The sequence below is a fragment of the Rhineura floridana genome, chromosome 11 (genome assembly GCF_030035675.1).
Source record: "Rhineura floridana isolate rRhiFlo1 chromosome 11, rRhiFlo1.hap2, whole genome shotgun sequence".
Classification (NCBI taxonomy): Eukaryota; Metazoa; Chordata; class Lepidosauria; order Squamata; family Rhineuridae; genus Rhineura; species Rhineura floridana.
The window spans coordinates 70,482,724-70,507,130 of NC_084490.1; the positions used below are offsets into that span (position 1 = coordinate 70,482,724).

At 41.9% G+C, this 24,407-nt stretch overlaps 1 protein-coding gene across 9 annotated transcripts in view; it reads right to left on the reverse strand.

The window, feature by feature from the left end:
• GRB10 (growth factor receptor bound protein 10) overlaps nucleotides 1–24,407 on the reverse strand; it is a 267,426-nt gene that overhangs the window by 156,402 nt on the left and 86,617 nt on the right. For 7 of the 9 annotated variants that reach the window (XM_061590044.1, XM_061590039.1, XM_061590042.1 and 4 more), the window contains one exon: nucleotides 2,167–2,383. In XM_061590044.1, the coding sequence (XP_061446028.1) occupies nucleotides 2,167–2,383 (217 nt within the window). Of the gene's footprint in view, nucleotides 1–2,166; nucleotides 2,384–4,611; nucleotides 4,727–6,459; nucleotides 6,737–24,407 lie in introns of all 9 variants that reach the window. The other 2 variants (XM_061590045.1, XM_061590046.1) reach the window with 2 other exon arrangements.

Consider the following 24,407-nt stretch of genomic DNA (forward strand, 5'->3'; position numbering starts at 1 on the left):
CAACAGCTCTTTGGAGCTAGTATTTTGTTGCCTCTAGGACAGCCTTCTATAGCCTTTGGTCCCCAGATCTGGTTAGACTACAATTCCCATATCCATGATCACTGGCCATGCTGGCTAGGGAAGCTGGGAGTTGGGGAATCCAACCACATCTGGGAACCCAAGATTGGAGAAGGCTGTATGTTGCAAGATCTTTTTAACGGGTTTATTCGTGGTTTTGCATTTTAAGCTAGTTAACACCCATGAGATATCATACTCTTATTCTGTCTAGGCCAATATAAAGCTATTTATTTTACTGTGAAACTGCTTTGAGATATTATTATTAGATTTATGAGTCACTTGTTACTTGAACGTCTCCAAGTGACTTACAACAATGTTAAAAACAAAAACAATTATGTCATACTATAAAAGCAAAACAATAAAGCAGCAACACCCCCACAGTAGCCATGATGGCTATGTTCCACTTCCATTGTTTGAGACAGTATGCCTCTGAATACCTGTTGCTGGGAATCACAAGTTGGGAGAGTTTTCCCATATTTTATGGGAAACAACTCATAAATGGAATTTTTTAAGTTTTATTTTATTAATTTCTTCAGCTGCACCATACTTATAAAGAGCCAGTACATACATGTGTGAGGGTTTGTGGGGGAGTGGGGACCTTGCTAGCCTTGGATCTGATGCTGTTCCACCAAAACTTGATCTTGGTATTTCAGAAATGGGTGTGGAGAAGATGCCAAACACAAGCAGCACATTCATGCCCCAGAGGTTTCTATAGTAATGACATGGATGAGTGAGGCAGGATGAAGTGTAAAAGCTGGAAGTCTGTGTTTGAAGGAGTGATGAGGACCAAGGCAAGCTTTGTTTTCTCATACTGGAGGAACAGGTAATGGAGCTAGATTTATTGAGCTGGAAAGTGAGCATAGTGACAAGTTTGACCTCTCTGATGAGTTAGCCCTCTCAAAGCTAAGTTCTCAGCTGGGAGATATTTAGCTCTCTCAGGGACGCTATGGAGATTCTGAATAGGCTTTGAGTAGATATGCTAAATAGGCTTATATTTTGTTTATAATCTCAAATTTTCCTTGGAGTCTAGATTAACAATCTCTCTAGAGAAAACTGATGCAGAAGTAGACATTATGTAACATGGCCTTTAATTTCTTCATTAATTGCTTAGCCAAATGAGTAAAGCATTTGGTCCTTATGGTTAATATGCTTTTCATACACAGACATGTCTACTTCTAGCTTAACTCCTTGGGCACTTTCAGAATTTTACATGCTCTGAACACTTGAAATGGGTCATGCTAACAGTGTGATCCTAAGCATATTTTTTCAGAAGCAAGTCCCACTGAGTTCAGTGGGATTTACTCCTTAACAAGGATATTTACGATTACAACCATATCAATACATTAACTGTGTGCTGGGGTACATTATTTTTATTTCTTATGGTACACTAAAGGATCCTATGAGCCTAAACACAGCAACCGACAGAGGAAACTGCCCAGTACTCTAGCCTTGCCTTCCACTTTGAGTGGGTAATTTCTGCCCAGTCTGTAACTGGAAGATTTAATCAGTCTTCAGCACATTGCAGAGTTACAGCAAAATTATCCACCCCCAGAGAATGTTGTCTGTGTGCATAAGGTATTTCACTAAGCTTTCTTCCTTCATCCTTCAGGACATCCCAGAGGCATCAGTTAGTCACTGTATGTAGCAGGAGGCTGAAGGAGACAAACCTTTGTTCTAATTCAGCACAACCTTTCATATCAGAAGGCACATCCAAAACAGAGACTCACTCAGAAACTGGGAGTGGGCTCTTCTGAATGTAGGCAATTCTTAAGTCTGAACACTTAAAAAAAATTTTTTTAGAAAGAAGTGTTCAATAGCTATATGAGATTTGGGAAATGCTGTGCAAAATATTATTTAATTTATACACTGTAGCTTCTAAAGCCAAGGACTGTTGCAGCATATCCCATTCACATATGGAACCACTGAAATAAGTCAATACTATTCCAACTGTACAGAGATGACAACTGAAGCAGAGGGAAAATGTAGCCCACTTGGCTGATTAGAATCCAGGTCTATGTATAATAATCTTCCTAGTGGGCCACACTGGCTTGTCAAGTGGGTTAGCTTCAGTGCTATTAGAAAGAAGTAATTGCTTTATTGATTCCATACCTGACTGCCATGATGCGTACTGGCTGAGACCTCTGTACTTTCTGTTTTGAAGTTACAGGCTGTAGTGAATTTGTTCCTGAGGCTGACAGCTGGCTGCGATTAAGCTGGCCATTCTGAAGAAGTGGTGTGCTTTCTGAATGCATACTGTAGGTGGAGTACAGACTTTCAAACGAGGAGTTCATATCATTAACTAAAGCTTCCAAGTCCACATCATCATCTAAAAAGAAATAAGAAAACAGACACATTGAAGGTCGGAAGCCACAAAATATAGGAAAAGTTGGCATTATTGGTATATACTAGAGACAGAACATGGGGGAGTTGCTCAGGTAAGTGACATATTGCACTGATTCAGATGTAATGCTAAATCATGGTTTAGTATTACGAGAATGAGCCACACAAGCTTTAGGCTCACACACTCCCCCCCCCCCAGCTTAACAGCACAGAGGAGTTTAGAAGCTTTTGCTTCTATCTTAGATTAACCACAGCTAAACCTAAATGAACTGGGATTCATTTTAAATATGGTTACTGGAAATAAGCTAGTTTCAAACCATAGTTTATAAAACTGGCTTGTTTAATAAAGATTAACCACAGTTTAGGATCCATCAACTTGCTAAACAGTGTTAATTTAAAATGGAAAAGAAAGATTCTGATCTACTCCTCACAGTTTTGCTGAAGATGAGAGGGGGAAAAGCTCTCAAGCCCAAGGCTCATTCTTATATACTGCTAACCATAGTTTAACATAACAACCAATGCAGCCATTGTGTGTACCCAGCTGACCGTCCTCTTCATTATCCAGACACCCAAGATAATTTGTGAAGGGTGTGTGTGCTCCATATGAAGGCCCAATTCACAAAAAGTTCTCCCATCCTTTTTCTTTGGGGGAGGAACTGCACATATTGAACTTCTGCATATTCAAGCCTCCATGTCATGCATGCGCTACAGATGTTACCTTAGGGTAGGGAAGGGGAATTTGATCCGGCCCATCCACTTTTGACACCTATTTTATGATGTCAGCTAATTCTTCCTTTCTTCCTTTGCAGCCCTGAGTTAAATTCAGTCTAAAAGGATCCCTACTGAAGATGTGGCTTGCACTCAGCGCTGAATTTTAAATTTAGTGCCAACCACAAATCCTGCTTTTAACAGGAATCAGCTCCACTTGGGAACTCCAATTGAGATCTCCTAAATGGAACCAATCCCATCAGGCTTGCATTTGGTGCCTCACTTCTACACAATTGGGACTGCAGAGTGGTCCTCTACAGCCACAGCTTTACCTGCCATTGTATGATGTCAAGCATGGGGCAGATGGATATGGCCAGGGAAAAACACCCTAGCAGGCCTAATTTGGCTCACAGGTCAGAGGTTCCCCATTCATGTCTTAGAGGTATACAGGCAGGGAGAGGAGCACATTTTGCTTCAGAGGAAATAGCTGTCAAGGAAGTGTGTTAACAAGCTATTCGCATTTCAAGGAAACTCAGTATTATCTGTAAGGCATTCAATATAAAAGGCATTCTTTCATGTTTTTAAGAGTGCAACATTTGTTCAATCTCAGAAGTTATGATACACCTACAAAACTCTTAAGTTTTCGAGACGTTACTCAGTGGCCCTATAAGGCAAGATTTTTGTTGCTGATTGCTTTCCTCCGACCCAATCTTGTCATTTTCTTTTGAATTGTAAAAACAAGGAACAACATAAAGTAGCTATTTCCAGTAAGACTAAAGAACCAGGATGCCTGTTATATTACTAGCAGACCCTTCTCCTCTGTGCTCTGCATACAGTAAAATAATCCTTACAAATCAGCATATTAGCTACTTCAGTCTTGCCAAGGAAGTCCAATATTCATTCCAGGTCCACAAAAACAAAAACAAGCAAAACTCAATCTTTAACTTGCTCAGCAAGATATGGCCAAAACGTTAAAGACTAAGGTTTTAAATCTGAGAACTCCACAAAAGCTTGCATCCTTTTAAATACAGTATTACACATTAGAATGGCAACAGGAATATAGACACAGACTACATTCAGAGACTTGCATGTTTCTCCATTCTGGCTCTCTGATGAGTTCCTACAATGTATGTGTGTTTGCAGCTAGAGATGTTAAGATCCAGGAAAAAAAACTGTGGGAAATTGAAGGAACCCTCCTCCATTTTTCCATGTTTTTCCCTGGAAAAAAATGGAATGGCAGTGGGGGGGAAAGCTGTTTTTTCCCAATTTTTTCCAGTTTTTCTCTGGTCCCTCACATCTCTATTTGCAGCATCCCTGGTTTCCATTTTTACCTTATGCCTTACCAAAAAATTAAAATTTTTAAAGTAGCACTAATTGGCTGTTTGAATTCAGAAAGTTCAAATGGTTTCCCAACTTTTAAAATATGCTTATTTTATGTAGTTCAAATTAACCTAAATTAGACATTTTGTTGATAAATAAGTTAATGTATTTTAAGGCTTTATATACCTTGATTCGCTGGTCTGCTGTATGTTTAGTTTCTCTCTCTCTCGATTATATAGACAGACAGATTGATTGATTAGAGTTCTCTTCAGGTATTAGCCACTTTGAGGACCCAATGCAACTATATTTGGAAAGGTACATATTTTAAAATGAAATTATGCTGCCTCTTGCCTCCATGGATGCCATGTTTTAAAATAAATGGATGACGGCCCAAAGCTATATTAACAGGCAGTAATCAACACACATCTTTTCATATCGCTGCACCCCCAATACTGGGAAAAGCTGTGGCTGTTGATTTCTTCCAGCTACAAGACCAACAGTTACAAGCCTTGAACTCCCAGAGTTTCCTTCCTAGTCTTTTACAATAGCGTTAAAGGGGTCTTGAATATATATATTTTAGGAAGGAAAATAGATTTAAGAGAATCTAAGGTTCCCTCCCTCCCTTGCCAAGAAACATGTAGGCACTATTGATGGGGAAAACAAAGGATGAATTTTCACTTCTGAAAGAGAGGTACAAATCTCTAGAAATGAGAACAGTGTAAAAAAAAAACCCTGAATACATTTCTTAATGCACAAACTCATACAGGAAATGCAAGTTACCAGAGTTATCACAGGTTTGTTGCATACCAACATGGAAGAAATATTTTGCTGCCAAACCCAAATGTTTGCGGGATCACCATACACAGAAGCACCACCACCCCTCAAAAGCTAGCTAACTTTGTCTCCTGGCAGGCTTTCCATGCCTCTGAGAGTTGCTGGAGAAGCAGGAATTTAGCCAATGAAGCTTTCCCCAGCAAGCTGTGATGCAGCAATGTGAAAAATCAACACTTGCTTAAAATTTCCTACTCATGCAGCCCCTACAAGACTGCCTGGAGAAATAGAAACTGGCAATCCATTCATAAGAACAGACTTCAGGATTGCATTATGGAAGTCAGATGTGCTCTGAAAGCAATCAAAATTATATTAGTTCCTGCCCAGCTCTTGACAAAATACATACAAATGCAATGATTTTTCCAAAAACAAAACAAAAACCATGTTACCTAAAAACCCTACAATGAGCATCCTGCAGGTGGACTCCAAAATGAGCCAGGGAGGAGGAAGGTTTGGGGATCTTGTGATGGGGGAAGAGGCACTCTTGAGGTAAGTAGCAAAATATTGGGTTTTTGAGAGAGTTCAGTTAAAAATAGGAGAGAAATGTGTACATGTGCAATAGATAAAAGGTGTCCCAAGTTGAGTTATTAAAACAGTCAGCAAATAAGCTGTAGGAACTTAGTGTCATGAGCGCTGCAGAAAGGGGCTGAAGTGGCGAGGAGGAGGACTTTGAATGAAATTATGGTTCCAGTGACAGGCCTATAGGCATGCTGGACTGTGAAAGCTCTCGCGCCATGGAAAGTGACCAGCTCCGCCTCTATAACTCCAGTTACCAGCAAGAAGGCTCGGCCTGGTCAGGAAGTTGCCTCTCCACCCAATGTTCACCCCTTTCTAACACCCACTTCACTGCTGCCACAGCGCAGCCCCCCTTCCTCTGATGGGGAGGATCTTGCTGAGACAGAGCAGCTGCCCTTGCCTCACACGTGGAGACTGTTGTGCTAGCAAACTCAACACACCCCAGTGTCCCCTCTGAGGAGGAGCGCTCATGTGTGTGTGCATTTTCAATGGTGATTCTCAGTTCACACAAGTAGCATGAACTTAAGGATGCTGAGGGGGCATGACTAGTTGCTGTGATGTCTTAGTGCAGTGTTGTCATGCCTAGTTACTCCTAGCAATGATGCTGAATTCTGTGTAACCTGTAAGCTGATTCATAAAGTGCTCTGAATTGAAACTTTCTATTAAATCTACTAAAGAAAAACACACCTCCAAGCTTGCGTCGGACTTCAGTGGGTTCAGGCAGGACACTTAGAAGGAAAGATAGTAACTCAAGTACTAAAATAAGAATCCTACAATGAGAGACTGAGACTGTTGATAGTAGTGCCTATGCTGAAGGGGGGTAAAAGACAGCTATCAACTGGGCTGGCATCGGCATGGCAGGACATCTCTTGATGTCCTCAACTTGCTGGGGTCTCACTGCTGACAGTCTCCTGACACCGCTATGCCTGTAATCGCCACCTTCTCTGTCACGCCACCCTCTGGCCTAGAGAGAAAGAGAACATGCGGAGTAGCAGCTAATCTCACCTCTTTACTCACCAGCTGTCTCCCTGCAAGTGAGCAGCCAGCAGCAGTTGCAGGGAGCTTGGCCCATTGAAGAAGAACCACACTAAATGTGCCCAAGGAACCCCCAGAATCAGGAGGCAGCACTGGTTGGCAACTTAGAAGGTAACAGAATAAACTGTGCATGTATAGTGAGGAAGGCTGGCCTCGACCTTCCTGGGAATAAATGGAAAATGCCTGATTCTCATATCACTGGTCAACACTAATTTTATTGCCAATGCTGTTTGATCGATTTTAGGGTAACTTTGTGTCGCTGATTCCAAATATGGCATCGGTTTTGCTAGATTGGCTCTAATTTTTGAGATAATGGATGCCCCCATTGAAAAACATAACAAATTCAAAAAATATAATGGTCAGGCATAGCCTACCCACAAATGACATGGAAACTGTCTCAAATCATACAAAAGTAAACACATGAAATACCTAATGATGTTGTATTCAGTACAATAACATTAAAACAAAGTAAGCTGATTCAGATAATCACAATTAATGCATAGAAAACCACTGTGTGTACCATTTTCTTTTATGTGGGGCATCAGGACAATCATGTTGGAGGCTCCAGCAGTAGTCTGCCATCATGTGTCTGTCCCATCTGCCTTGATACCTTTCCACCATCACCTTTATATCCTGATGGAACCTCTCCCCTTGTTCCTCACTAAAATCACCAAGATTATCCGGAAATCTGTCTAAGTGGCTATGGAGATAGTGTACCTTTATGCTCATATTAGTACCCAAAAGTTTAAAGTTAGCGAGCATGTTTTGCACCAATTCTTCATAATTGTGTGTTCTGTGGTTACCCAAGAAGTTCTTGACAACTGAGACATAACTGCACCAGGCAGAAGCTTCAACATCATTCATAAATTTAGTGAAATTCAAATCATTGATGAGTTTACGAATTTTAGGACCATCAAAGATTCCTGCTTTTAGTTTTTCCATAGTCAGTCCAAGGAACGATCTACAAATGTATTTGAAGCAATCACCATCTTTGTCCAAGGCCTTAACAAATTGCTTCATCAGTCCAAGCTTGATATGGAGTGGTGGGAGAATGATTTTTTCTCTGTCAACCAATGGCTTGTTAATGATGTTCGCTGCACCTAGTAAATGTTCCCTTGAAGGCCATGTCACTTTTTTCCAATGATCTCGCTTTGCCCTACTATCCCACAAGCAGATGAAACAAGGGTACTTTGTGTATCCACTTTGCTGCCCAAGCAAGAAGTTCACCATCTTTAGATCAACACAAATAGACCACTGGTGCTCATGATAGCAGAGCTTCTGCAAGACCATTTTGATATTTTCATATTCTTCTTTAAGTTTTGTTGAATGAGCAATTGGAAGAGATGCATAGCAGTTACCATTGTGCAATAAAACGCATTTCAAGCTTCTGGTGGAGCTGTCTATAAAAAGCCACCAATCTTCTGGTCGATATTCTGGTAGTCCCATTTGGAGAAGAAGTCCAGGAATGTTATTGCAGTATACAAGTTCTTCATCTAGGCTGAAGTGTGGAAGAAGTCCCTCCTCTCTTGTCCGATAAGCTGTTATGTTAGCTTCCGGCTGTAGACAGTTCTTTTCCATTAGCCTGGATGCTAAAAGTTCAGATGCTTGCTTTGACAGACTGAGGTCTCGTATCAGATCATTGAGTTCTTTTTGGGAGAACTGCTCAGGTGTTGAAAAGCGTTCTTCATATCCACTTCCAGGGCTACCACCTGTGCTACACTCCATGTCCAGCATTTCTTCAACATCTGACAATGGAAGGTCAGGCAGTGAGGTAAACACTGGTATGGGAACGTCTTCGCTGTGTGGCACAGGTCACCTTGCTGAGTCCAAACCAGGATACTCCCACTTATGTTTCTTGTAGCGACTGAAGCCTTTCACATTCACAACACAAAAATAACAATCACCGTGATGGTTTTGCGGCTCTCTCCACACCATAGGCACACCAAAGTTTAAATGTTTCCTTTCTCCATTTTTCCACTGTCATAGGCACTCTACACAGGTTTTGCAAACCTTATGGGGAGCCCAAGACTTATCTTGATCTCCAAGCTTCACTCCAAAATAAGCAAGATATGCTTGTTTTACAAAGTCAGTGATGTTTTTTCTTTGTTTTTGCAGAGTGTATTCGCCACCAGGGCCGGGTCCAGGAATGCAGGGGCCCTTAGTCATTAGCCTGCCCCGGGCCCCTCTGCTTCCCTTCTGCAATCCCGCAGATCGCAAGACGAGCTTCCGAACCGCCCACCATCCCCCGCCATCCCCAGCGCTTCACCTACCTTTCTCTGCTGTTCGCACAGGGTTGCCATCAATAAAGATGGCGGCCGAGGTTTCCGTAAGAGACTGAAGCCTTTGCTGCCATCTTGGTTGATGGCATGCAGCACGTGCATTGCTGCCATCAACCAAGATGACGGCAGAGGCTTCAGTTCCTTACAGAAACCTCAGCCGCCATCTTTATTGATGGCAACCCTGCGCAAACAGCAGAGAAAGGTAGGTGAAGCACTGGGGATGGTGGGCAGTTCGGAAGCTCGTCTTGCGATCTGCAGGATCGTGGAAGGGGAGCGGAGGGCCCCCCAGGGGCTCCTAGAGCTGCGGGGCCCTCAGGCCAGTGCCCAACCTGGCCGCCCTTTGGAACCCTCCCTGTTCGCCACAAATGTAGCAGAATGCATTAGGATTGTTTAAGCAGCCTCTTGACGAACTCATATTCCTCTTCAAAAATGTGTCTTTGCCTTGTGACATGTACCCTACCTCATATACGAAGAGCCCACCTTAAGTATAACACTGCTTGCTAATATGATAATCTTGGTGCTTGAATGCCATGCCTATATAACTGTGTGTAACTATGCCTCAGACAGAGAGACTTCCCTTGTGGTCAGGCAACTGGCACTGGGCACTCTCTCCTGATTTCATTTCATTTTCATTTATTTCATTTTTAAACCGCCCATAGCGAATAGCTCTCTGGGCGGTGAACAAAACAAGATTAAAATACAATATTACAATAAAATTACAATAAAATCAGCAACAAGTTAAACGAAAAAAAAATTAAATGAAACACATTGAACATTAAAATGCCTGGGAGTATAGCCAGGTCTTAACCTGGCGCCTAAAAGAAAGTACCGAAGGCGCCAGGCGTATCTCCTCAGGTAGGCTGTTCCACAGTTCGGGGGCCACCACAGAAAAGGCCCTAGATCTAATAACAATCCTCCGGGCATTCTGATGAGTTGGTACCCGGAGGAGGGCCTTGGATATTGAACGAAGTGAACGGGTAGGTTCATGGCGGGAGAGGCGTTCCACAAGGTATTGTGGTCCCACACCGTGTAAGGCTTTATAGGTCAAAACCAGCACCTTGAATCTGGCTCGGAAACAAATAGGCAGCCAGTGCAGGCGGGCCAGGACAGGTGTTATATGCACAGACCAGCGGGTCCTCGTTAACAACCTGGCTGCCGCATTTTGCACTAGCTGAAGTTTCCGAACGGTCTTCAAGGGCAGCCCTACGTAGAGCGCATTACAGTAGTCCAGTCTAGAGGTTACCAGAGCATGAACAACTGAGGCGAGATCGTCACTGTCCAGATAGGGGCGTAGTTGGGCTACTAAGCGAAGATGGTAAAACGCATTCCGTGCCACCGAGGCCACTTGAGCCTCAAGCGACAAGGAAGGGTCAAAAAGGACCCCCAAGCTATGAACCTGTTCCTTCAAGGGGAGTGTAACCCCATCATGATGATCATAAGTACTTTCTTTTTATTTCAATAAACATCTATCCAATTGACAGTTTCTCCTAAATTCAGTGTGAAGAGTTTTCCTTCAACAATAGGAACAGAGAAAAACATACAAGCAATTGCAAAAGCATAAAAGATGGCTTAACCCATTCCTATCTCTTGGGATATCAAAAAAGCAGAGAAAAAGAAATACACAAGTCACCAGGATCTGAATATCTAAACGCTTCTGTATTTATCCCTCATTCTTCTTGACCTTTGATACATCTGATCACCCTTTCCTATTTAATTCTCTTTATGACTCATGTCAACCTTTACCCACCTGTGGGCCGTACAACAGGTCATCATGATTCTGGCCTTAGCTGGTTTTCCTCCTTTCTAATCATCCTGCTTAAATGTTTCCATAGGTGAAGCTTTTCCTCTACTTTCTCGCTCTCTGTTGGGATCCCTCGGGATCAGTCCTTGGCTCTCTGCTCTTCAGTTTCTACACACTGTCCCCAGGTGACCTCCTCAAATTCCATGGCTTGCAGAACCACCTAAACACGGATAATACAGAGTTCTACTTCTGTCCCCATCACTCCAGTCCCATATCTCCAACTGCCTTTATAATATTACTGCTTGAATGCTTAGTCATCTCACACTCAGTATGTCCACCACCAAACCACTCGTTTTCTTCCCAAGCTCTCCTTTCCATATACATTTACTTTATCCACTAGCAATGTGTCTGGGTGCAATAATGGACTGCCTGAGGGCAAATGAACTTGAGGCTCAGTCCAGGTACTCTTACTCTTGTTTGCCTAGCTGAATGGTGTTCAACTTACTTACTGGAAGTTGCAGCTAAAAGAACATTTTAATAAAGTTTTGTATTTATGATATTTTATCGTCTATACATTGCAAGAATGTGTACAATTTTTACACGAGTTGCAATGTGAACAAAATCATGTCAATTTTAGAAAAACTAAAATAATTTGGACCAAGGTGATAAAAAGACCTAGACACGTTTGTAGGATAAAAATTAATTACACATCCAACAGTTATATTATTACAATGATTAAATGGGATAATACCAAGTAATTCCATAAGAATATTTGGGAAAATCCATAAAAGTATTTGGGAACATGTTTGTAGCTGCTAGAATATTACTAGCCAAGTATTGGAAAAGACAGAAAACTCCATCTTTAGGGTAACGGAAACAGGTAACTGGCATAAATTAATGTATGAAGTATCATTTTATAACTATCTATGGGAAGGCACTACAATAAATTTTTTTTTAAAAAAATTACAACATTGGCATAAATATAGCAAATATTGGAATAAAAAAAAGTTTAATTTAAAATTATTTGAGAAAAAGCCCTGGAAGTGATACAGGAGCCAAAGTATGTTTACTATTAAAATGGATGACTTAAAGGGTATTACTTGTTGAAGTAACTATAAAATTATTATTTTTTATAATTGTATCTTCTGGATAGATAGAACTATGAAATATATAATCATATATTCATATACAACTGATATTCATGCACTTTAATTTAAATTACATACTACTAGGTACTTAAATCTAGCCCACCTAAGATCATCTTCAGAGGTCCATCTCCCAATGACCCTGCCAAGTGACATATGGTGGTGGCCACCAGAGACTGCAGATTCCCTGTAAGTGGAATACACTCCCCAGAAATGTATCAACATTATCATTTTTTATTCTCCTGAGTGTTTTAATTTTTATACATTTTAGTACTTTTTGCTCTGCTGTAGTAACATTTGATGCTGGTGATTTTATTTTAGCTTTACATTGTGATTGGAGTCTCACTTATTATGATTTCAATTTTATTATTAGCCACCCATAAAACATTTCTTATTGACTGGTACATAAATATTGTAAATAAAGCCAATAAAATAAATGAAATGTTGCTATCCACCCTGTTAAACTTGCATATAACTTTAGTTTTATCTTTGACTCCTCTCTACTTTGTTCTCCATATTATTATCATTATTGTTATATCCTGCCCTTCCTCCCAGTAGGAGCCCAGGGCGGCACAGATCCTTGGGCCAATCACCAACTCTCAGCCTAAACTAACTCACAGGGTTGTGGTGAGGATAATATGGAGAGGGGGAAAGCCATGCAGGTCACCTAGAACCTCTTGGAAGAAATAAACATATAACAATGTAAAAAATACAACCCTTCCTCTCTGTTCACTCAGCAAAACTTCTGGTTCATGCCTAGTGATAATCTCTTCCATTCTCTAACTTTGCTTCCCTCACGTCTAACCCAGCACTGCTGCCAAACTCATTCACCTCTCTTATTGCTCTGATCATGATGCCCCTCCTCGAATCCAAACACTGGCTATCTGTCTAGCATGAACTCCTTATCTTTGCCTTCAAAGCCCTCCATAGCCTTGACCCCCTTAACTCTTGTCTGTTATATACCCATATATCCCTGTCCATGATATTCGCTGTTCCAGTACCATTCTCCTTCACAATATGAAGCTCTCCTGATCCCTCAAAAAAGATTGCTCTTTCTTCCTCGCCATTCCAAATGCTTGGAACTGCTTTCCATAACACCTGCTTGAAGCCATCTCTCATTCTCCCTTAAAATCCCTCCTCAAAATCCACCTTTTCTGCAAAGCCTTTGGCTCAAGCCACTAGTTCCCATGCCCTACACTAACTCAGCTTGCAACTAAATCGCAAGTATGTATCGATGAAACGGCATATTCCTTCCCTGCTTCTACCTCCACTTGCCTCCTCTTCCTCTGTTGTTTCTCCTGTGCCTAATGTTAGCTTCAATGAGGAGAACATGTGGCCCTCCAGATGTTGTTGGCCCACCTATTCCAGCAAGTCTGTGGGAAGGCCTCTTCATGGTCTCACACAAAAGACTGCATGCTTGACACCCCACCATTGTTTACCAAAGTCAAATACAAGCCAAAGTCAGGCGTGAGAAATCAATCCAGGGGTCAGCAACAAAGGAGATCCAATCTAGGCAAGGTAAGTCAAGAAATCTGGTATCAGGATTCTAGAGACCTGTGCTATTCCAACAACTGGGAAGCTCTAAGTAAGGTGTGCTATAGCCTCCTAGGCCGTTCCTAAAACCACCTACCAGTATGTCAGAACGCCCTTGAGAGCCCTTCATCCCAGGGAGCACCCTACTCCTAAGAAGCACTTCATTCCTGAGTTGCACAGCCCAGGTGTCAATGTTTAGGTGCCTTTATTCTCAATGGTTGTGGTTGTTTGACCTTTCCTTTGAATTCCACCAGGGCCTCATCCACTGGCACTTGGACTAGAATCTACCCTGACAGCCCTTCAAGAGAATACTCTGGCAGCAGCCCTAGGGAGGCCCCTGTGGACTCACAGGATCTTCAGGGCTGGTGATGGGGGAATCCTGCCTGCTCCCACAAGTCTCTGATCAATGAGAGGTCTAGTCCATCCTTTGAGGAGTTGGTATGTCTGCCTCCAGGTCAAGGTGGAACATGACATCAGCCCTGACTACTTGTTATGCTAGCAAGGACTGATGAGATGGAGTCCAACAACATCTAGAGGGCCACAGGTTCCCCACCTATGTGTTAGATTACAAGCTACTTGGGAAAGCTACTTGTCCTCTGGTACTCTGTAAAGCACCATGCACACTGATGGTGCCGTATAAATAAATAAATAAATGGCACTGAACAGACTGAGAAGAACTTACCCTGAAGCAATAATTACTGTTGGAGATGTAAAGTGCCTTGGCAAATATACATGTTACGTGGATATGTACAAAAATCCAGCTATATTAGAACTTAGTTTGGGGCAAAATAAAAAATATCCGGGGCTACCAACTCCCAAGGGAACCATTAGTAATTTAATTGGGCTTTCTTAAAGACAGAGTATAAGAAGAAGATACGGAAATGGCGATCTATTTGTTAACTGCAGGAAGAATGACATTATGCCAGAACTAGAAAAATATTAACTATCCTCCCATAGGTTCTTCATTGATCAACATCTGGGATATAGTATGTATGGTAAAGCTAAAAATTTTATAACTGTTAAGATAGGGTAAACAATGTTAAAATATTTTAATAGAGAAATGGAGCTTCTTTATTCAGTACTGGAATAATAAAGTACAGGACTCAGCAAATCTATATACTTTGATGGGGAAAATGTAAATAATTAAAGCATACAAATTTAACTCTAATTTTTCTTAATTATTATTGTTATTTATATTTTTACAAGATTGTGACGTTACTGGATGTACTAAAAGGATTGAGGATGTGACAAACACATCAGATTACTGTTTGTATAAAAATAGTATTTATACATTTTCTTGAGTATATAATATAAAGAATAAACAAATTTAACAAATCAGCCCCCCAATCATCCATGATACAATTTGAACTCATATCTCTCATTTTCTAACTTCATGCCATTTGATTGGCTACTGAAGGTTGCTGCTGTTAATATCTAACTGTGGCTTGCTTTGTTGTTTGACCCGTCCCCTCTGTTTCCCTCATGTCAAGAGAGCTAATTTAAGTGCTGTGTCATGGGGCCCTCCTTCCTTCACTTTGTATGTTTGAATCAAAAACAGTAGTTGTGAGCAACATGCAGTATAAGGGAACTGAATCCTTGATGTGTCAGAAGAACTGTGGGTGTGTGCTGTGACATCATGATCATGATGTGTATTGTGGGGTAAGAAACTGTCTTTGTAATGTGTCCCCATCACCATGGGTACTGAGTTTCATTTTGACTCCATTGTGTGGTGGGGGTTTTCTGTCCTGGGCAACTATAGGCTTTGGAATAGCAGCCGTGTCTTTTCTCTCCATCAAGAGGCAGCTGGACAGGCACCTGTTGGGTATGCTTTAAGCTGGGTTCCACATTGAGCAGGTGGTTGGACTCGATGGCCTTAGCCCTTCCTATTCTACTATTAAATGATTCTATGAACTATGCGCCCCCCCCCCCGGGCAAAATTGCTTTATGCAGATCTGCTTACCAATCAATATATGTTTTTTTAAAAAACTGTTTAAAATCAAGGGATATATGATAGCACTCTTCAAGTACTTGAAAGGTTGTCACACAGAATCTCTTCTTGATCATCCCAGAGTGCAGATCATGGAATAATGGATAAATAGATTTTAGCTGAACATCAGGAAAAACTTCCTAATTGTTAGAGGGATATGACAATGGAACTAATTGCCTAGGGAGATGGTGAGCTGTCCAACACTGGAGGCATTCAAGAGGCAGCTAGACAGGCACCTGCTGGGCATGTTTTAATTTGGATTCCTGAGTTAAGCAGGGGGTTGGACTCAATGGCCTCCAACTCTACAATTCTATGATTCTAAGGCAAAGGTTTACTTGTAGTAAAGAAAAGAGCAGGAGTAGAATACAGCAAGAGAGGTAGAAGCAACAGCAACTGATTTCCTCCCACAGCCCCAGTCTACGCTTATATATGTATATTGCCAGAGTATGTGTATCTCTTATTCTTAATTTGCTAGAAATGCACATTAATAATGAAATTCAGCAAAAAAAATGCTTAGTATCTTCATTCCAGATCAAATAGGATAGTCAGATGTTCAGATATGGTCGAGGGCAATCCAAAATAAATGCAGTATATGCACACTGGATTTGTTTTATGTCACAATAGCCTAACCAGCAGGTGGTACTGCTTCCTTTGAAAAGTGTAATTACTCTTAACTTCACTTGCTCTCAGGAGCCAAGTATCTGTAATTCAATACTTCATAAATAACTAGATATCAATCTATGCGTGGGCATGTTTACAACATATAGCTTTAGACCAGACGCTGCTATGACTGAGGAAAATAAGAAAAACTATTAGATAAATAAAAGAAATTAGTATACCAGTAAAAATTACTGAAACGTTTTGCAATTTAGTAGTGTTTGAAGTTCTGTTTCAGCTTGTTCACTGAACCTGTGTTTAGAAATGCAAGTTAACCTGGCATACAAAGGACTATGAATTCCCAGATTTAAAAACACAGCTTTGTCAGGACTACAACACAAGCAAAAAAGAATTGCTTGGTCTAATTAATGAGCATTTTCAGCAAGTTCATACAGGCGACAGTCCAAGAGCTACTCTTTAGTTGCCAGTACCTGTGTACAATATGCGTAGGGCTGCATCCAATGCTCCTACTCACACTGTGCTCCTTCCACCTATTTCCCCCTTCATCCCACCTCCCACTACAGGAAACCCCCTCGTCTCTACAACCTAGGCCTTTCCTGAGAGTCCCTCAACCCACAGGGAAGGCTTTTCAGTGACGCAGAGAGCTGCAGAAAGGGTTCCCAATCCACAAGTTCTCTTTGCCTGAGTGAGATTGCTGGATTCAAAACATTTGTGTAAAATGCAAAATGGTGCATCACCTGCATTTCAAAAAAAGGAAAAGCTGTGAAGTGTGTAAAGGATCAGAGTCCTACTTAACTATATTTCAAAAGCCAACATTCAAGTACATCGACATTTTATTTATCTATTTATTATATTTATATCCCACCCTCCCAGAAGGAGCCTAGGGCAGCAAACAAAAACACTAAAAGCACTCTAAAACATCTTAAGAACAAAACATATTTAAAAAACATATTACAACAGTTTTTAAAACACCTAAAAAAGCAATCCCAACACAGACAGGGATAAGGTCTCTACTTGCAAGGCTTGTTGAAAGAGGAAGGTCTTCAGCAGGCGCCAAAAAGATAACAGAGATGGCACCTGCCCAATATTTAAGGGAAGGGAATTCCAAATTCCAACATCCAAACACATAATGTATGCAGTGGTTCTAAATGTAGGAATAGCAATGAAATGAATGCAAAAAGACATACTTATGAAAAGATTTGCAAAATAAAAAGCAACCAGAATTGATGAGTGAGCATTGAACTGGTTTCAGAACTGGATTCTGAAGAGAATACCAAAGGTAATTTAACATTACTCAAGAGTCTGAATTCTAACACTTTTCGGAAGACATTTAATGTTATAACTGATAACCTTAAACTGTCTTATCTTAAGTGGCCAACAATATACCCTCTCACTGATCAGCTGAGCAGAAGGAAGAAAGGGACTTCAGGTAAAGATTAACTTTTTTCTGCAGTTTTAAATCTTCCCTCCCCCTCCCACGGTTCTGATGAAAAAATGGCTCCCACTCAACTTATATTACCCCATATATGTCTGTGTGCACACACAGTTTTTACTTTCTATTTGCATAAACCAAAGGTATATAGTCTATGATGTCCAACAAATTATCCTCTCTTCTCCAGAAAATAAACCTAGATGCAACAGGAATATATTCTAATCTAGGAGTGTAGGTAGACCAATGAAACAGTGCATAGCAACTACCAAATGTGGGGAGACAGGGGAAGCACAATGATTCTTCATTAAAGCAGTCAAAAACAGATGCCAAGTTTCAAAGTATGTAATCTAGTTACATTTCTTCTCCCCCCCCTTTAGTAGTAGGCCTGCCAATTACAATATATATTCACTAATAGGCAAAAAAACCTTGCGGTTTAAGAATGTACCTATAGCCCACAGATATTTCTACCAAACTTTAAAAAGCAGGGAAATTGGGCAGCTCTAGTGAATGCACCAGGGGAGCAGGAGACCTGAACTCCTCTCTGAGATATTGGACTGCCTTGTAAATTTGTCAAAATGCAAACACAATTTGGGTTGGTCTTTCACAGTCCAATCCACTTGCTGTGTAGCTTGGAAGAATTTGGTAAAGTGCCTCTGAGCATATGGTGAGTGGTGGCAACACCTGCCATCTCCAAAGATGGAGAATTATATTTTTATATGTTTGTTGGTGTTCTTCTTACTTTGCTTCTTTCCTGTGTTACTAATGTTTCTACAGTGAATCTAAACTAGAAAATTTTATTTCCCTCATTATTCATCCTAGAAATCTCTGTCAAATTTATTTTTATTAATTTCAATGCCTTTGTATTGGTCAGTGTCATATGATGGTGAAGACAGCCTTTTGTATTTCAAATTGTTGGTTATGTTCTATTTCTATTTTGGGTGCATTAACAGTTGAATCTGAAACTGCAGTTTGATGTAAAATCAGACTGATTACAATATGTTGCTACTTCAGCAATGACTCTAGCTGTTGGAAAAAAGAGGATGCATGTTTTCAGCCTGCTATGTTTAAACCACTTCATTTAAGGCAAGGTGGGCACGGTCAAAAACGTACAGCACACTTAGAATTTTGCTAGAATATATTTCACCTCCCACTATTTTATCTTGTGCAAATTGAGACACTCCTGAGGTCCACTGGAGACTATTCTGCAGAAGTCAGTGCCATTATTCCACAATTATGTTTGGAGTTTTTTTAGTGTAAATTTTGCAAGGTGTTGCTGTACTTCACATATTCACAGAAATAGAAACAAAAGAAAATCATTTCCTATAGGAAACTTCACTAAAATTGCAAAGTAAATCAGACATATTTAAAGTGACCATCTGAACTATATCAACTGTCTTAATAATGTTGCTTCCTCCCGGCTAAAACAAGATCAGCACAGCACATGTCTTCTTCCTATTATTTGGCCTGAGTGCAGGTGTTGCCACCACTCACCATACGCTCAGAGGCACATGTTACCAAATTTTTCCAAGCTACACAGCAAGTGGATTGGACTGTGAAAGACCAACCCAAATTGTGTTTGCATTTTGACATATTTGTAGGGCAGTCCAATATCTCAGAGAGGAGGTCAGGTCTCCTGCTCCCCTGGTGCATTCACTATAGCTGCCCAATTTCCCTGCTTTTTAAAGTTTGGTAGAAATATCTGTGGGCTATAGCTACGTTCTTAAACTGCAAGGTTTTTTTGCCTATTAGTGAATTTCCCTGCTTTTTAATCCGGGAGGTAAGAAATGGGATCCTGTGCAAGCTTGCTGAGAATGGAATGATCATTTGCATGCTTACTGAGTTCAGTGGGATTTACTCCCCTGCAATCATGCTTAGGATAGGTGAAACTGACCACAGGGGATGGGGAGGGCAGGAGGAGGAAGAGGAGGAGGGAGGGGAGGAAAGGCAGAGGGGAGGACTGGGATGGGAGCAAGCAGGAGGGGAGGGGAGGAGAAGGACAGGTTTGATCATTTGCATGTTTATTGAGTTCAGTGTGATTTACTCCCGCGCAATCATGCTTAGGATAGGTAAAACTGACTGGAGGGAGGGGGGGAGGGCTGGAGTGGGCAGGGGAGGAGGAAGAGGGGGGAGGAAGGGAGAGGAGAGGGGAAGGTGAGGGAAAGCAGGTCTGATCATTTATTTATTTATTTATTTATTTATTTAATTCAATTTTTATACCGCCCATAGCAAAGCTCTCTGGGTGGTGTACATCAAGCTCTCTGGGCGGTGTACATTTGCATGCTTATTGAATTCAATGGGAGTTACTCCTATGCAATCATGGTTAGGATAGGAAAAACTGACCATGAGGGAGGCGGAGGGGGAAGGGGCATATTGGAGGTGGGCAGAGGAAGGGGAGGGCAGGTTTGATCATTTGCATGCTTATAGAGTTCAATGGTAATTACTTCCATGCAATCATGCTTAATATAGGTAAAACTGACCATGGGGAGGAGGAAGCGGGGGAGGAGGAGGAGGAAGCGAAAGGAGGGAATTGGAAGGGGATGGGGAGGGAGGGGCAAAGGAAGGAGGAAGGAAGGGGCAAGAGAAAGGGGATAAGAGGGAGAAGGGAGAGTGGGTTTGATCTAGGGTTGCCAGGCTCAGGGCCTGAGTATGATTCTGTATCTATAAGAGAAGAGAAAATTCAGCCAAGTGCAGGTTTTCTTGCAAGACTGTAATGGGAAAAACCACAAGGTGAAATTCTCCCTTCCCCCAAAGATATAGAAGACCTCTTGGAGGCTGGGCCTAGCAACCCTAGTTTGATCATTTGCATACTTTTTGAGTTCAATGGGATTTATTTCTGTGCAATCATGTTTGAAAATGGAAATGGATTGCCTTCAAGTCGACCGAACTTATGGTGACCCTTTGAATAGGGTTTTCATGGTAAATGGTATTCAGAGGTGGTTTTACCATTGCCTTCCTCTGAGGCTGAGAGGCAGTGACTGGCCCAAGGTCACCCAGTGAGCTTCATGACTGTGTGGGGATTCGAACCCTGCTCTCCCAGGTCCTAGTCCAACACTGACCCAGGGGAGGGGTGGGGAGGGGAGGAGATTGGGTGGGTGGGCACTGGGCAGAAGGAAAGCCCTTTCCTTTCCAAAAGGAAAACACTGTGAACAGTATCATTGCTTTTCAGCGTTTCCCCCACCTTTTGATTCTACAGCAGGCACATGTAGCCTCTCATACAAATTTAAACCAAAGGTGTCCCTGGCCACATCCACACCAGACCTTTATTTCACTTTGGACAGTCATGGCTTCTCTCAAAGAATCCTGGGAAGTGTAGTTAGTGAAGGGTGCTGAGAGTTGCTAGGAGACGCCCTGTTCCCCTCACAGACCTTCAAGCAGAGTGGCTGACTGTTAAACCATTCTCTCAGGGGAATAGGAGTCTCCTCTCAGCACCCTTCACAAACTACAATTCCCAGGATTGTCTTGAGGGAAGCCATGACGGTCTCAAGTGAAATCAAGTCTGGTGTGGGTGTGGCCCCCTGGTTAGGCAAACCCAGCAGCTGTGAGGCTTTTAGAACTCTGACAGTTGGTTCTTACTGAGCATGCTCTGCGCTATCATTGGGTCCCAGCCAAAATTTCTTAAATTAATTAAAAATCAACCAGGCATTTTTTTTAACTTTTAAACTGCAGCAGATGAAGGTCAGAGTATGGGGCAATGTCAGTATTAGGATAACAGGTACTCTGTGAACATGGCTGATTTTTAATGAATTTCAACAGATTATGAGAACTCTCAAGGGGAAAAGTCCAAAAGAGCGCTGGGGTTTTCTCTCTCTCTTTTTAGACTTTGAACTCTCGATTCTCTCTGACTGTTTTGTGTATTGCCATGAAAATTGAGAGGGTTGTTAAGCAAGCGTTTCTGAGTTCAGGACTATAAGTTTTGTAAGGCTTATGGGAGGCATCAGAATGGCATGGGGGTATTTTCAATGTAACATTGCGGAAGGTGAAAAATCCACGCTGGCTGTAGTATACAGCTACTCTCGTGGCTGTATAATGAGATGCGGGTATGACCTGAGACCTCCAACTACTCAGGCACCAGATGCTTAGCAACTGCAGCTGCTCCTGTTATCCAGCTACTCTAGAATTTGCCCCACCTATTACAACTGCCCACTTTTTACTTCTTAGCTATTCTAAACTCTTCCAGTCTGAAGGCCAGGGTCTTCTTTCTAACGATGGGAGTGGCCAAAACCAACCCCCACATACATACACTCTTTCCCCCTCCACAGAAATTAGCTGAAATGCTTATTTCAAGCCTAGTAGCCAGAAGGAGGAGATCTCCCCAGGGAGGCATGTGTAACACTATCTGGAAACAGCCCACCATCGCATTGTGCCTCCAACTCCTAGCCAAGTGAGCTGCTGCAGAATAACATGCTCAATGGTATCAAGAGCCATTGACAGATCAAGGATAATCAACAGGATTACACTTCCCCTTCCCTATTCCAACAAAGATAATCAACTAGGATGACCAAAACCATCTCATTGCCAAAGCCAGGAAACTGGACTGAAACAGGGTCCAGATAATCTGCTTCATCCAAGCACACTTACAGTTGGGTTTCACAACCCTTTTGAATATCTTGTTCAAAACAACTACACATCAGAACTGTAGAAACACTTTGATCATCCTTAGACACACTGTTTCTCCTACTTGGGATTTGCATGTCTGCAAAGCATAGACTTATATTAGGGGTTCTTCCCTCTCCTCCTCACTCACACACCCTCAAATATGTTTCTCTCACTAATGCACAGATCAAGCCAAAGAGTAGCACACGGCAACTATCCAGATGCTTAGGCCACTGTCTACAAGTGACACCTGAATAAATATTTGCAAGACCTGCACTTGGTGTTGGGTCAAGGAGACAGTAAACTAGGGTTGCTGCTGGTGTACCATCCACCTTCCTGCCCAGCAGCTTCTCTAACTAAGCTGGTGAAGGTGGTCTTGACTGTGGTGTCAGAGGAGCCCAGAATGAGAGGCATAGTGGTATCAATATCCATGCGGAGGCTACCTGTAGCTCAGGACTTCATGGTCTGCATTTCAATTATGTGGCTGTCTCAAGTTGTCACTGGTCTGACACACAGGGCAGGACACACCCTCGATTTGGTTTTTGCTCCAGATGGAGGAAGAAGTGGGCTGGAGAAAGGGGATGGATAACACACTATTGTCATGATTAGATTGCTTCCTGGTGAAGTTTGGACTTACAGTTCCGATTGTCTCCTGGAAGGATGGTGAACAGATTAAGATGGTTCACCCCTGGAGACTAATGGAAATTAATGGATTCCTGAATACTCCTGGGTGGGGCGGAATCCAGAAGTTAGAGCAGGTGACCCTGTTGAAGCCCTTGTCATGCTGTGGAACAGTGAGATGTGTCAGGCTCTTGACATGGTTGCCTTGAGCACCCTTCTCCAGCATTGTAGAGCCCATTTTGTAACTTGGTACACCACCGAAGTAATGGTGATGAAACAGGCTGGAGAACGACTAGAGCATGTGGCAAAAGATGTGCCGTGAGACCAACTGGGCACAAGTAAATTTTGTTTTGTTCTTAGGATGTTTTTAGTGCTTTATCACTTCTTGTTTGCCACCCTCCATTTGGGAGGAATTCAATAAATACATTCAATAAATAAATAAATAAGACAATAAATAAGACCTACGTTAACTAGAATGTACCATCATTTTTTAAAACAGCCCAATTGCACTGTCTACTCTGAGATCAAAAGAGCAGTCTTCTGAATCGGGCCTAAGGCACATCTAGTCCAACACTGTTCTCAACACAACCAACCAGACGTCCACGTGAAGCCCGCAAGGAAGCCCGCAAGCAGAACATGAATGCAACAGCACTCTCCCCGCCTGCATTTTCCAATGCTTACTGGCATTCAGAGGTATGCTGCCTTTGACAGTGGAGCTAGAACAGCTATCACGCTGAGCAGCTACTGATAGCCTTATCCACAAATTCATCTAATCTTCCTTTAAAGCCATCCAAGTTTGTGGCCATCCCTGCCGCCTGTGGCAGTGAAACCCATCATTTAACTATGCACTGTGTGAAGTACTTTCATTTGTCTGTCCTGAATCTACCAACATTCAGCTTCCTTGGATGTCCACGAGTATGAGTGTAATGAGAGAGGAAGAAAAACTTTTCTCTGTCCACTTTCTCCATGCCATGAATAATTTTCTACACTTCTATCATGTCACCTCTAACTTGCCTTTTCTTTCAGCTAAAAAGCCTCAAATACTGCAACCTTTCCTCACAGTGGAGTCACTCCATCCCTCTGATCATCTTGGTTGCCCTTTTTGAACCTTTTCTAACTCTACTATCTCCTTTGTGAGGTGAGGCAACCAGAACACAGTATCCCAAATGCGGCCACATCAGAGATTTATGTAACGGTGTTATGATTTTGGCAGTTTTATTTTTAAATAACACCTTTCCTAATGACCACAGCATGGAATTTGCATTTTTCACAGCTGCTGCACACTGGGTCGACATCTTCATCGAGCTATCCACTATGACTCCAAGGTCTCCTTCCTGGTCAGTCACTGCCAGTTCAGACCCTGTGAGCATGTATGTGAAATTAACATTTTTTTGCTCCAACATGCATCACTTTACACTCAGGTTAAACTGCATTTGCCATTTTTACCACTCATTCACTCAGTTTGGGGAGGTCTGGCATTCAGATGTATTGTTACTGCCTAAATCAAAAGGACTAACCTGTGGCTCTCCATATTATGTTGGATTCCAACTCCCATCAGCCACAGTTAGTATCACCAATTATCAGGCCTGATAGGAGTTGGAATCCACAACATCTGGTGGGCCACAAGTCAGCTAATTGTTCATTTAAGCCA